At 33.5% G+C, this 14034-nt stretch overlaps 1 protein-coding gene across 2 annotated transcripts; it reads left to right on the forward strand.

The window, feature by feature from the left end:
• The first annotated feature begins 4846 nt into the window (after positions 1-4846).
• LOC110091874 (probable protein S-acyltransferase 1) lies at positions 4847-12725 on the forward strand. Of its 2 annotated transcripts, XM_020816160.2 has the most exons (7): positions 4847-5233; positions 7593-7808; positions 7930-7969; positions 8039-8238; positions 8353-8586; positions 8742-9266; positions 12397-12725. In XM_020816160.2, exons 1-7 carry the CDS (start codon positions 5180-5182, stop codon positions 12412-12414), a joined length of 1287 nt encoding a protein of 428 aa, XP_020671819.1. In that variant the 5' UTR covers positions 4847-5179; the 3' UTR covers positions 12415-12725. The 2 variants fall into 2 exon arrangements, with proteins under 2 accessions (XP_020671819.1, XP_020671818.1); XM_020816159.2 differs by having other exon boundaries at positions 7930-8238.
• The last annotated feature ends 1309 nt before the right edge of the window (positions 12726-14034 follow it).

Below are 14034 nucleotides of genomic sequence, written 5' to 3' on the forward strand. Positions count from 1 at the left end.
CCGTTCGATTTAGGAAAGTGAAGGATGATAAAACTTTGTGATTAAACTTAAGGCAAGGGCACTACAAACCCCTCCATCTCTTTTTTTTAGGGGCATTAACTACTATGATGGCAACTAATTTTGCTCTTCAAAGTCGCGGATTGGTGTCATCAGCTCATCTTCTTTCCATGACCTATAAAATATCATGGGTCAAACTCTTCGGAATGTCATTTACATTTTCGAATGTCATAATCTCCCTCTTTAATATATATGAAGCCTCCTAACAACATATTTGTTTTTCGTTCATGTTTAATTATGTCATGAAGACGAAGCGTTTATTTAATTATTGCATTTAATTCCCATGAATAAATTTGACACCATAGGATTAATAGTCTAGTTGTACAAAAATATGCCTCCATTAGCTATAGATAGAATCCTTAGACTGGTGAGTTTTGTGTTTTACAATGCCAAATAGCTCATAGCTTGTATCATCTTTATAGCTCATTGAGAAGGAAAATTAGGAACTTATAGTTGTGAAGAGCCAATATAATGGAACAAGGTGCTTTTCCTACTATACTCCCACACTTATTTATTTTTATGAAGAATATATAAAAATATTGAAAGAATGTAATTTTCTAAGAAAAAAAATGTTTTTAAATGATTTATTAACATTTTTAATCAATAAAATAATTGATGGCATATTTGATTATTTATTTATATTTTCTTATTTTGTTTTATACTTTTTTTTTTCACTTGAAGCTAGAAGACATCAAGATCTGGACTTATTTATAATTTTCATAAAAAAAAATGAAAAAGAAAAACAACTCTGAGGAATAGGCCTTCAAAAAATTTTAAAATATATTAATTAAAAAAAAGACAGATTTGATCAAATATGGCTGTTATTTTTTATAAAACAAGACACAGAAGCAAATCAAACAAGCCTGGCTTCAGCGAAACGCTAACATTTGTAATAAATAAAATATTGCCAGCAATTATGAGCACACTTATTTAAAAAATAAAATTAGAAGTTTGGATTCCATTAGAAACTCCTGAAATCTATTGCTTATTAATGAACTTTGCAAGTGAGAACCAATTGTTTAGCCAAATGGCAAATGCAATTCTATCCTAAGTCTTTGTGATTTATAATGTTTTATTGTTTGGCCAAAAAAACATCACCAATTTGAAACTTTCCACAAAAGTTATGGGGATCACTTTTAATTTTATTTTGTTTTATTTATATTTTTATGAAGCATTGAATAAATGATTTATGTGATGCGTCTAAGGTCATTCGGAAAATAGTGGAGATTAGCAAAGGTTGGCGACGATAGTCAGCAATGGTGATTGGAGGTAATGCCTATTGTAGTCAAAGGCGGTGGCTAACAGTGGTGGTTGGGTGGCTGGAGATTGTGTCTAGATGTGGTGGCTGACAACGATCATTGGGGTTGGTTCGTGTTGGCTAGAGGTGGCAATAATAGGTGGTGGTCGATGGTGGCTAGAGGTGTTGGGCGACGACGATTGGTGAGATTGGTCAGTGCTTGCCAAAGGTGGCAATAATAGGTGGTGGTTGGAGTATGGTGTCTACAGGTAGTGGCCGACAACGATCAACAGGATTGGTCAATGTTGGCCAAAGGTGGCAATAATAGGTGGTGGTCGATGGTGGCTAGAGGTGGTGGGCGACGACGATTGGTGGGATTGGTCTATGCTTGCCAAAGGTGGCAATAATAGGTGGTGGTCGATGGTGGCTGGAGCATGGTGTCTACAAGTAGTGTCCGACAACGATCGACAGGATTGGTCAATGTTGGCCAGAGGTGGCAATAATAGGTGGTGGTTGATAGAGGCTGGAGGTGGTGGCTGACGACGATCGGTGGAGTTTGTCAGTGTGCTAGATGTGGAAACAATAGTTGGTGGTCGATGATGGTTAGAGAAAGTAGTCGAAGCTTCAAAGGTGGTGTGGCGGCAATCAATAGCACTAATGGATTTTTATAAAATCCTCAAAACATTTAAAAGTTGTTTTGAGTGTTTTTAAAAGGAACTTAGATTTATTTAAAAAAAAACTAAAATAATATAAAAATTCCTCTAAATAAATATACTTTTAAAATAAAAAAATAAAAATTTATCACAAACAACCTCTATGCTTGCAAAATCTAGCTTGAGGCTAAATAAAAATAAATATATATTTTTAGTTTTTTTTTTAACTATTATTATTAAACAAATGTGTGTCATTTCATTTAAAAGAAATCACAACCACTCATTCATTTTTAGATATTATAAATTTGTAAAAGTAAATATAACGCTTAATAAATGGAAATGAAATAAATCTTTATGAAGATAAATAATTTCATCAGTATTAATTTTGTAAAGGCATATTTACAGTTTTACCGACAAGTTTAAAATGAGAAATAGTTTTTATGTTTAAATAAAAGAGCACATTTATTCTTTTAAAGTATTTAGTTAATTTTTAAAGTATTTCTTATTAATTATTGATACGTCCTCCAAAAATTATCTTGATCGGGCACGAATCTCGAAGCAAAAGCTAGTTGGAAACTTCAAAAATTAAATCCGGGAGTATATGAACTCCGACTTCAGCGAGCTTACAGTCAAACTGAGCGTCATTGTCATCCCATGTGAACCTATTTGACTTTACAAATGGTGCATGGTTTACTTCTCGCCTAAAAATAAATTGGCTAAGAATTTCTAGCTTTACGATAAGCTTTTAGATCACTTGATTTGGCTTAAAAAGTTTTTTTATTATTTTCTAAAATAATTTTTTAAATAAAAAATTTTAATTTAATATATCTTTGTAATAAAAAAACTGCTTTAAAAAACAGTAAGAAAGTCATCCTAAACGAAGCCTTAGACTTCATTTGAGACGACTTTCTTCCTGCTTCTTAAGATATATTTAGGTATGAATGTATGCTAATTTGATATCAAACTACTTAAAAATATATTTGTGCAATATTTTTATAACTTAGGCATTATGTTCATTGCATATTTACTTAGGGTTAGTTTGGGATGACTTTCTTATTGCTTTTTAAAGCAGCTTTTTATTATAAAAATTTTAATTTTTGTACTTGAAAGCTGCTTTAAGAAGAAGTAAGAAAGTCAGCCCAAACGAAGCTTGAATGTCATCAATGCAATACTTGCAATTGAGCTTAGTTAGTGCAAATTTTGTTTAAGTTAGAACATTGTGCATTTGCTTGTTTATTTAATTTCTATATTTGATTATGAAATTAATTGCTTCTACTTAATGTTGCCCATAATTTGATGTTTCTTACTCCATAATATTTGTTTTAAATTTTTAATTAAAAAGGCCTTCATTATGATTTGTACATATGCTCAATAATTAAATATTATTTCTTAATTATGCTTTTTAAGTCTTTTCTTATGAAACAAATTGGGTCATTGATTGTAATAATATAAACTTCTAAGGAGAAACATTTACTATAAGTAGGGGTGTCAAATCAAGTGGTCAAGTTGAGTTCAAGTCTAATTAGAAATTGACATAGTCTGAATCTAATTAACTCGAACCCGACCCATTTAATAAATGGGTCAAAAAGATCAATCTGACCCCAACCCGCAAGCAACATGAATGAGGTGAAATGATCCACTAGCAGCTCAAATGACCTGAACCCAACTTGTTAATCTATTTTGATTTTTTTTTAATTAACTTATTAAATATAAATTTATGATATTAAATAAAAAAGCAAATTATATCCATAAGCAATATAAAATTAAAGAAAAAAAATATTAAACAGTTCATTTTTGGGTCAAAAGAAGGTTTGCCTGTGAATCCAAAATTAACCAGTTTAATAAATGAGTCAAAAAATCCTATCTATATTGAACTCATCAAGCCGAAATTTTTAGGTTAAGTTCATGTCGGATTGACGAATTTGATCATTAAATGTCACCCTCGTTATAACCATATATATATATATATATATACACTCGCTCTCAAATGCATACGCCTATGAAAAAGTGTATAAAAATTCAAGCTATTAGATCTAAAATTGTAATGATTTGCTAATGATTTTTTAGCTGAACTCCCATTCCTAATTATAACAGTGATTTTTATAGGTGTATTTTAAAATAATATAAAAAGAAAAAAGAAAATAGTATTTCCAAATTCTAAATAAAATTATTTGAACTTTGTATAAATTGGTGAACTAACAAAATTTAGAAGAGTGTAAGGCATCCCCAACCGAAAAATCCATTTTCCACCTCAAAATGCAATGAAATTTCAAAATGCAGTAATTCATTTCTAATCGACCTCTATTTTTTTCTCCTCTTCCATTTTTCTCTTTCGTGCGCTACTTCGGAAAATCATGTAACACAAAAATTGTTGTAGGTGAATAGTGTGAGGTCAATATTGACGTTGCACTGTTTACATATCAAATTTTGGCGTGAAATTTAGCGTTCGAATGAAGCGAATGACGGACAACATACCATCATATCCGGTTAGGTTAGAAAAAGGTCTTCCTAGCTTTTATTTGTAGAGAATTTTTATTGTAACAGTGCAAAATAAGTTTTTTTTTTATTATAAATTTGTATACATATCCCAAATTTTTTATGTACATATCTAATATATAACTTTTTTTATTTATTTAAGTATCACGTTAATATTTAGATTATATCAAAGTATATGAATGAAAAAATGCGTTTATTTAAAACAATTTAATATTATTTGTATTTTGATGTGATTTCAGATTTAAATGTTATATAAATAAATATTAAAAATCAAATATTGTATGTGTAAATATATAAAACTTGGCGGTAGATATGTAAATTCCGGTTTTTGTATGTAGCATCGCATAAAAAATAACAATAAAAAAAGCCAAAAAGGCTCCTCGCGCCAGTTTCTACGTTCGATATCGGCAAGGTGTTTGTCAAACTCCCAAAAGAAGACAAATCTATCTCCCTCACTGCACCGGCGCCGTGGAGTTTGATCGAGCGACAGAAATGCGAAGACTCGGCCTGATTTGATGTGAAGCAGAGGTGGGAGGAGAGAGCAAGGAAGAAGGAAAGAAAGAGAGATAGAACATCTTTCAATCTCTTTCTTCTCTGCACTTCTACTTCTGTCCGCTTCTCTCTTTTTCCTCGTCTCTGATTCTGATCCAGTAAAGCCTTTGCCGTGAAAACTGTGAAAGAATGAATATTTTTTCTCGTTGAAGACGAAGATTGGTTTTGTTTTATCAACGAAGAGATGGTGCCGAATTGCAAACTGAGGAGGCTGTATCAAGTTTGGAATGGAAGCAATGTAAGACCTAGTTCCCTTCTTATCTTTTCTCTTTCGATGAGCTATTGATACAAACTGGTTGCAGTTTGTTCATTTTTTGTTTTAGTTATATGTGCTATCGGACTAGCTTTGCTTAGGGCTCATTCGGTTGCTTCAACTTGGAAAACATATTTTAAAAAAACAATTGGGATTATACTTAATTTGGTTGGATGTGGTTAGAAATCGGTGTTGAATTTAAACCCTAAAATCATTTTTCAAATCTCTACAAAATGATGATTTTACTTTCAAACACTAAATGAGTGGATATAAAATCATCGTTTGTAGAGCCTGTTCTCTATCAAGAAGCTACAAAATGAGCCCTTATTTTAAAATATTGATAACTTTGTAAAGCATGCATCTAGTTGGTAATTTTGCTTTGTTCTGAGTTATTTAGAGAAAATCATCCTGGGGAATGATGGCCGATTTTTTAGCTAATTTGCAAGGTGTTAGACTGAGCTTATACTATCCATTGATATTGGTCGTCGGTCCTAATAATTTGGGATAAAGCTATTGATGATGATGATGACTTTCCATTGATATTTGAAAAGCTATTTTCTCTCTAGATTATCTTTTCTATTTCAACACGTTTTTCATATTAATTGGTTATAATTGTTCATTTTTGTATTAGTTGTCATGCATGTAATGCGATTGGCATTGACGATCAAAACATAATTCTGCACAATATGACAAATTTGCTTTGCTACAAGTTCTGTAAAGAAATTCATCCTTAGGTAAGTTTTTTATCTATTTTGAATTGTCATAGTTGGCTAATTCAACAGAGCCCTGTATTGAGTAGCGGTATGGGTACGCCCATGACCTCATGAGTGGGTACTCAATATCGAGAGATGAGACAATTTATATTGCTAATCACCGTATGTCGTATATTACCGCAATCCTTACTATGTTGTGCGCAACCCTGAATTGCGCTGTGACCGCGGTAAATTTTAATATTTTGTTTGAAAGTTTGCACTCAAAGTAAAGTGTGACGGATTGCTTTCAAAAAGCGTGCAAACTGGGTGGGTATGAGTGGGTACGGCATCTCAAAAGTCACTATGGGTGGACGTGGAGGGGTAAAGCTTGCCCACGCAGAGCGTGGGTACCCAACCCCGGATTCCATATAGGGCTTTGTAATTCAACTTAAAAATTTAGAATTTAATTTCCATTAATATTGGCAAAGATTATTTTCTCCCTCGATTATCTTTTTCTCTTTCAATATGATATTGATATTAATCGGTTGCAATTGGTTCATTTTTTGTGCAAGTTGCTATGTTTGCAATCTCATAAGTTTTGGTTAGATGAAAAGATCAAGGTGCACATGTTTATAGTTATAAACTTTGTTATATATTTTGAATAACAAATCACCTCAGGCATATATAGTTGCATGGTTTTTTAGCCAATTTGCAAGAAGAGTGTGATTACTCTATAGATTAGAAAGAACTATTTTCTCTCTGGAATATCTTTTTTCTATTTTAACATGATATTAATATTAACTGGTTGTAATTTGTTCATGTTTTTTTATTTGTTGTCATGTGTGCAATTGGATCAATTTTGATTAGATCGAAAGAGCATGACTTCGCGCAACATATTTATATTTAGACAATTTTATTTTGTTATGAGTTAAATAGAGTAAAACATTGTACACATTGGTAGGATTAGAGAATTTCATGTTGTTAGAGTGGACTTATGCTACTTGAAATCGTTTGCAGTGTGTAATTCCATTTATAATGGAAAGACCTATTTCCTATCTGAATTATTTCTTTTGTCATTAAAAAGTGTGAATTAAAATTTAAACAAACTACATTACAAAGATTTGATTCACAAAATAGCACAACTTTGAGTTATTTCATCCCTGGTTTATGCTTTTACTCCTCCCAAAACTAAGGCTTTGAGCGATAACATTGACAATGAGCAATGTAAGTTAACATTAGTTCAATTTATTGATTTTATTTTCTTCATTTCTCCCCAGTCACTCAACAGAAAAATCGCCCTTTTGTCTACTCCTTCCAATCTGCTATGCAGAAAACAATGGATCATCATCATCAAGCACCTTTGGGTGGCTAAAACCTTGACCAGTTGACACGATTACTTTCACAGTTCACATTGGTTCTATCATGAAACTTCCTTTCATGTCATTGTGTCAAAATCATCCTTTTGTACATTTAATATGATAGCTTACGAAATAGTTTTTTGACCAGATTTTTATCACAAAATTAGAATATAAGCTATCTGATCTGCAAAAAGTCAATCTGCGTTAGCTTTATGTAACATTGCTCTGATTTTACGTTGCACAAACATCCAATGTATTCCATTATATTCAAAGATTACTGTGTGCTGTTTGCAGCGGTTCTTTTGTGGTGGAAGACTTATATTTGGCCCTGATGTGGCTTCTCTATTGTTATCCATGGTTATGATAGCTGGTCCAACAATAACATTCTGTTATCAAATAATTGTGAAAATTCGAAATCATGAGAAGAGCCATGAAGGAGATTGGTTTCATGACCATCATCATGTACTTGGGTTTCCAGTTCTAGTTGTGACCATCATTACCATGCTTGCAGTGAGTGATTGTTGCCATTGGTATACATTATGTAGTATACATCATAGCATGTTCTTTTTAGTTAATGAAATTCGATGATATTTCACCTTAACATGTCACATTTTGTATCTGGATGATGTAGGATTTGGGTTTCCTTCTCCTTACGTCAAGTAGAGACCCAGGTATAATACCACGAAATACTCAATTATTAGATTCATCAGAAGCATCTGATGTCAATACTCCTTCAATAGAATGGATCAATGGAAGAACCCCACGCATGAGATTTCCCCCAACAAAAGAGGTTATTGTTAATGGTTTTGCTGTCAAGCTAAAATTTTGTGAAACATGCTTGCTGTTTCGCCCACCCCGCGCTTCTCATTGTTCAATCTGTAACAACTGCGTTCAGAAGTTTGATCATCACTGCCCATGGGTTGGTCAATGCATTGGACTGGTAAGATACTGCACCATTCTGAAATTCAATTGATGTATATGAAATCATCAAAAGGAACTTCTCAATTATTTTTTGTTTTTCTTCAAGCTAACAACCTGAATTAATTGATTGCAGCGGAACTACCGGTTTTTCCTCTTATTTATATCAACTTCGACTTTCCTGTGTGTATACGTCTTCACTCTTTCCTTGGCGAATATCTTTCAGGAAAGGAAAAATTATCACAACTCTACTATGAAGCTCATTTTGGGAGAGATTATTTCAGTGATTCTGATGTTATATACTTTTCTAGCAGTCTGGTTTGTAGGTGGGCTGACTGTCTTCCATCTATATCTAATCTACACAAATCAGGTAGTTCCTCACAATGTTCTATAAACATGCAATGAAAGAAAGCCATCAACATTAGTAGAAAACTTCATCTATGTTGCATTTTACTTAAACCTGAATGAATATCATTTGTTTAATGTGATCATTGTTTGTCTTAATAGTTATTTTCCTTCCTGTAGACAACTTACGAGAATTTCCGTTATCGCTTCGATAAGAACAACAATCCATTTGACAAGGGCTTATTAGGAAACATCAAGGAAGTCTTCTTCTCAAGAATTGCACCTTCAATGATCAATTTTAGAGCATGGGTGCTTGATGAACCATTTGGAAGTATATCATATGCTCCACATTTGGGGATCGATGTCATTAGCACAAGTGAGAAGTTCGATACTGAAATGGGTGACAAGATGCCCAATCCTACCACAGCACACAACTTGGATTACAACTTCATCAATGAATACCAAAAAAACTTTGATAAACTTCAGGACAAGACTCAAGATCCTTTAGCTAATATTCAGGAGAATGATTGTCAAGGATCTAAAGGAGATCAACACAGCTGTGCAGGTAAAGATGAGACCTTTGTGGATTGCAGGGATGGCAAGATTGAAAATGAAACTGTTATAGATGCCACGGCTATTGAGGGGATTTGCTCAATTGCAACAGTTGTTCCTGATAATCAAGATGTAAATACGCACCAACATGAGGTAACTAGCTTACAAGTTTGATTGTAATCCTGTTATCTTTTATAATATTTGATAGCCTATTCTGGTGCACAAAACTTTAACTAGATGAGCAAGTAAATTAATTAATTATAAAACTTAACTACATGTAAATTCCTTATTAAATTACAAAGCAGCTTAAGTAGGATGTGACGCCTCTCTTGCATAAAGTCTAGGAGTCTAGGGACTCCAACAAGCCGTAGTACCATATCAACGAAGATTTTGGAGTTAAACCTTTTGAAGTCGACCAAACTAACAAAGCTTGTGATCATTTTCATCCTAGGTAAATTCAGCTTCTGGTGTGAAAATTTTAATTTATATTCACAAAGCATGAACCCTTCGTAAGTTCACCAAGTCATGCTCAAAACATATGCAACACATTCAACATGTAGACGTTCAACTTCTAACCCTATCCTACACATTTTTAATTGTGGGGGGAAAAGTGCATGCTCGAGAGAAATGGAGAACAAGAATTGAAAAAAAATAATATATTAAAAACCACTACATGCGATTTGGTAAGATCCACCCATAGCCAAAGTTGCATGGGGAGAAAATGATTCACTAGTTTAGAGACATACGAGATATAAATATTTTCTCATCTAAATAGTTTTCTCGCATTTATCTCACTAATCTTATTTTCTTTCCCTTTAATTTCCTCTCCATATCTGAGTGTGATTCTTCCACTAGCTATGCTCGTCGCAGATAGAGGAAAATATGTCAGCTCTTATATCAAACCACCTCCTCAGCCACCAGCCCAATCAAGATCCCTGATTCGTGCTCTCTCTCTCTCTCTCTCTCTCTCTCTCTCTCTCTCTCAGCTTGATTTTGCCTTCTTCCTGTTAGCTATTGGTCCAGTTTTAGAATAGTTAATTCTTAAGTTCATTTTATCCTAATAAGACTATATGTAGAGATGTTACTATAGGCTTTTGTAGAGCAAGCCAAGTTAATAAAATTTCTTTTTCTTCTGATTTGCACTCTCCCATTCTTCCCTCTCTCTCTCTCTCTCTCTCTCTCTCTCTCTCACACACACACACACACACACACACACACACACGCACACAACTCAAGCTTCTCCTTCTCCTCAAGAAATCCCAACAAACTGGTATCGGAACTAGGTGGAGGTGAAGATTATCGTCGAAAGAAAGGAAGAGAGGAGGCGGGTTGTCCACGTGTGAGGGGCGGACATGCGTTGGAGGTAGGCGGTAGATTGCGCGTAGAAGGCTAAGCTCGGAGGTCGGTGCCGCGGGCTTGGAAGGTAGGAAAGGCAGCAGGGGGAGCCGCGGGAGTGATCACGGGAGCCTGGTGCTGTGCAGGTCAAAGCGGCAAGCAGGACCGGGTTCGAAAGTTGGAGATCAGACACAACAAGGGAGGTTTGGTTGTGTGGTTTTAGGGTCTGGCACAGGCATATGAAGCGAGAATGCGTGGGTCTGGGATCTCAAGAAGGTTGTTACACGCGTGAAAGCGAGCAGGAGTTTAGGCCCGGGGAAGGTGTTTGGTCTAGACGGTGTCATGTGAGTAGGGCGCAGGGTGCGATTGCTGGAGTCGTAGGAGAAGGGGCGAAGCCGACGGGCACTGGTTCAGATCGCGAGTTCGTTCGTATGGTTGCGGTCATGAGGCTTAAGTACGATTCTTGCGGTCGAATTAGGACTGCAAAAGGACGAGGCGCAGCTCGGGTGCTGACGGTTGCAAGAACACTGCAGAAATTCTTGATTAGAGATCTGTTTAGATCTTTGAGGTGGAGTATAAGATGTTACAGTTCAGGATCATGTCGACGCAAATATTCTAAATCAACAAATTTATTGGTGAAAATGATTTCAGTTTATGAAAAATCAAAATGAAGGCTCTTCTTGTTCATCAAGGAACATCTGAGGAGATTTGCAGGGAAGATCTTGTTGCCATAACCGACAGGGCAAGGACTAGGCAAAGCCAATTGAAGGCTCATAGTATAATTCTTTTATTGCTCAGTGTCGAAGTGTTGAGGGAAGTAGCCGAAGAGGGTTCGGCTATAGAAGTTTGGGAGAAGTTGGAATCATTGTATTTGAAGAGCTTGTTGGCCAACTTGTTGTATCTAAAGAAATATTTATACACATTGTAGATGAAAGAAAGCAAAGAATTGAAAAAGCACATGGATGAATTTAACAAATTATTCTTGATTTTAAGAATGTAGATGTCAAGATTGAGGAAGATCAAGACATTATTCTCCTAAGCTCTTTGTCGAAATCATATGAAAATATAGTAGATACATTACTATATGGTAAGCAAATATTGACTATGACCGAGGTAAAATCAGGTTTGATGTCCAAGTAACTTTAGCAAAGAATTGAGGATAAAGAAAAAAATATTGGTAATATCTTGAAGAGAAAGATCAGAGATCAGCAAAAAGTGCTTCTATTCTCATAAAGAGGGACACTTCAAAAGAAATTGCTCAGATTTGTTGAAACGGTAAAGAGCTGGGCTTAAAGAAGACGCTAACTTAACAATGGCGGCAGATTTGGGAGATGGATTGATTGATTCAAATGTATTATAAAATATGGACCAAAGTGAAGATTGCTAGGAATTTGTCTAATTTTAGGATAGTTGATTTCTATTTTCATTTTATTCTAATAAAACTCTATATATAGAGAGGTTGTAACAGGCGTTGGTAGAGCAAGTTAAGTGAATAAAATTTCTTTTTCTTCTGATTTGCACTCTCCCATTCTTCCCTCTCTCTCTCTCTCTCTCTCTTCCAAGAAGCTCAAGCTTCTTCTTCTTTCTCCTTTAGAAATCCCAACACTTCCTATGCTCTAAGGGCTCATTAGGATCCTCTATAAACACTAATCAATTATAGAGAATCTTTGGACACAATCTCTCAATTCTCTTCCTTAGCTTAATCCTAAACTGCAACAAAGGCTTTGTTATCCTAGATTTTGCAACTAAATAAGCATTTTTATAATGCGAATTTGATTATCTATTCTAGAACAAAGGCTTCTCATTATTTTGACAAAGAAACTAAACTATTGTTTCTCATTTACTGGCTCATCAATTTCATTCATACCATCTCTATTACAGTACTTTAAGAGATGAAAGATGATTACTGACCAAGATATCTATCTTTTGGATTTTTACCCCCCTGCAGAATACCTTTCTCAATTAATCAAAATTGTGTAGAGGCATCTCTGGACCATCAATTTTGCTGTTCAAGGATGTGAAAATGGTGCAAAGTCCAAACTAAAAGGTCTTGTGTGCTACAATAGTGTGCAGTTCATTCTCAGTTCAATTGCCTTTTTATAGTCAGTAATCACATTTGGCTTGTAGTTATAAGCAATCAGATTTATTGCGTTGATTTAGAAAATAAATATAAAGGGTGGGTGATTTTACTACAATTATGCATTGTTTCAACATTTGTGGATAACTTATAGCTTTGTTTTGTATATAAATGTACACTATTTGGTGGCTGATTTAATACTTTGTACAATTTGCAAATTTTTCATAAATTATTAAATTTATTTTTGAAAAATAATTAATTTTAGATTTTGTTTGAGGTAGCTTAAGCTTTTTTATTTTTGTTTTTTAAAGCTCATTTTTCAATCACAGTTTCAAAAAAAAATTAAAAATAGTTTATGTAAGGCAAAAGTTTGAAAAGTTGTGAAAAATTTATCTTTCAATTACAAATTATTTTTTTGCTAATTATTTTTCTTATCATAAAAGTAATAAGAAAGTTGTTCCAAACAAAGCTTTTAATTTCTAATAATAACGTAAGAAATTAAATATATAATTTAAATTTAAGGTAATAATTAATCACAACTATAGATTTTATTTTGGATTGAATGAAAGAAGAAGGAAATTAAGGTTTTGTTTTGAACAGTTTTTGATTGATTTTTAAAATAATTTTTTATACAAATTTTTTTTGAATTAATATTTTTTACAGTAAAAAAAATATTTTAAAATCAATAAGAAAATTATCTCATATGAAATCTAAATTATATAAATGTTTAGGGTTGATTATGAATTAAAACAAATGAATTGAGTCTACTTATTTTATTATTCGTTGTCTTCTCCGTTCACTGAAATTCACATCATCCAAACGCACCTTAAAGATGTTCACCTATTTTTTTCTAAAACAAACAATTTGGTTGCACTTAAAACTCTAAACTTTAACTCACTTGCATTATATTAACGTCTTTATAATCTTTTAGTATGTACATCTTTATATTCATGAGAGAGTATTATTAAAAAATTATTTTATTTGGGCAAGATTATATAATCTTCTATTTTCAATTTAAAAATTTTAATTTATTATTATCTTTTGCTTTTCTAATTGTGGGTTAAGGATCAAATTTCTCTTCACCAATTTGATTGTGTGCACATAATTAAAAATAATAATAAAAGCTGAATATTTTACTTCAACATAACATATGAAAAAAACCTCAAAATAGGAAAATTATTCTGTGCGGTCATTGGACGTTGTCCGGAGACGAATTAGGACGCACTACATCACTTTTTTATGTATATTGGTGCTGTGTATCGAGCAACGTGACTCATTTTGCTTCATCTCCGGACGATCCGGTGACTGCACTGAATAATTTCCCCTGAAAACAGGACATGGGGCAGTTTATCAACCTATTTCACAATCTCAAAGCACAATGCATGGTTGAATACATTGCCCCCAGCTCAAAACATCATGAGCAGCAACATAAGAAGAAAGCATCATACAATTAATGGCCTTCTAGTTCATTAAAAATCAGATAAAATATAAGAATATCGTAAAAAATCA

This window comes from Dendrobium catenatum, unplaced genomic scaffold (genome assembly GCF_001605985.2).
Source record: "Dendrobium catenatum unplaced genomic scaffold, ASM160598v2 fragScaff_scaffold_1126, whole genome shotgun sequence".
Classification (NCBI taxonomy): Eukaryota; Viridiplantae; Streptophyta; class Magnoliopsida; order Asparagales; family Orchidaceae; genus Dendrobium; species Dendrobium catenatum.

Excerpts from the sequence above, each read along its gene's own strand:
- LOC110091874 (XM_020816159.2), top strand. The coding sequence starts at position 5,180 with ATGGTGCCGAATTGCAAACTGAGGAGGCTGTATCAAGTTTGGAATGGA. Across the intron at positions 8,239-8,352 it reads TTGGTCAATGCATTGGACTG|CGGAACTACCGGTTTTTCCT; the intron begins GTAAGATACTGC and ends AATTGATTGCAG. Across the intron at positions 8,587-8,741 it reads ATCTAATCTACACAAATCAG|ACAACTTACGAGAATTTCCG; the intron begins GTAGTTCCTCAC and ends TCCTTCCTGTAG.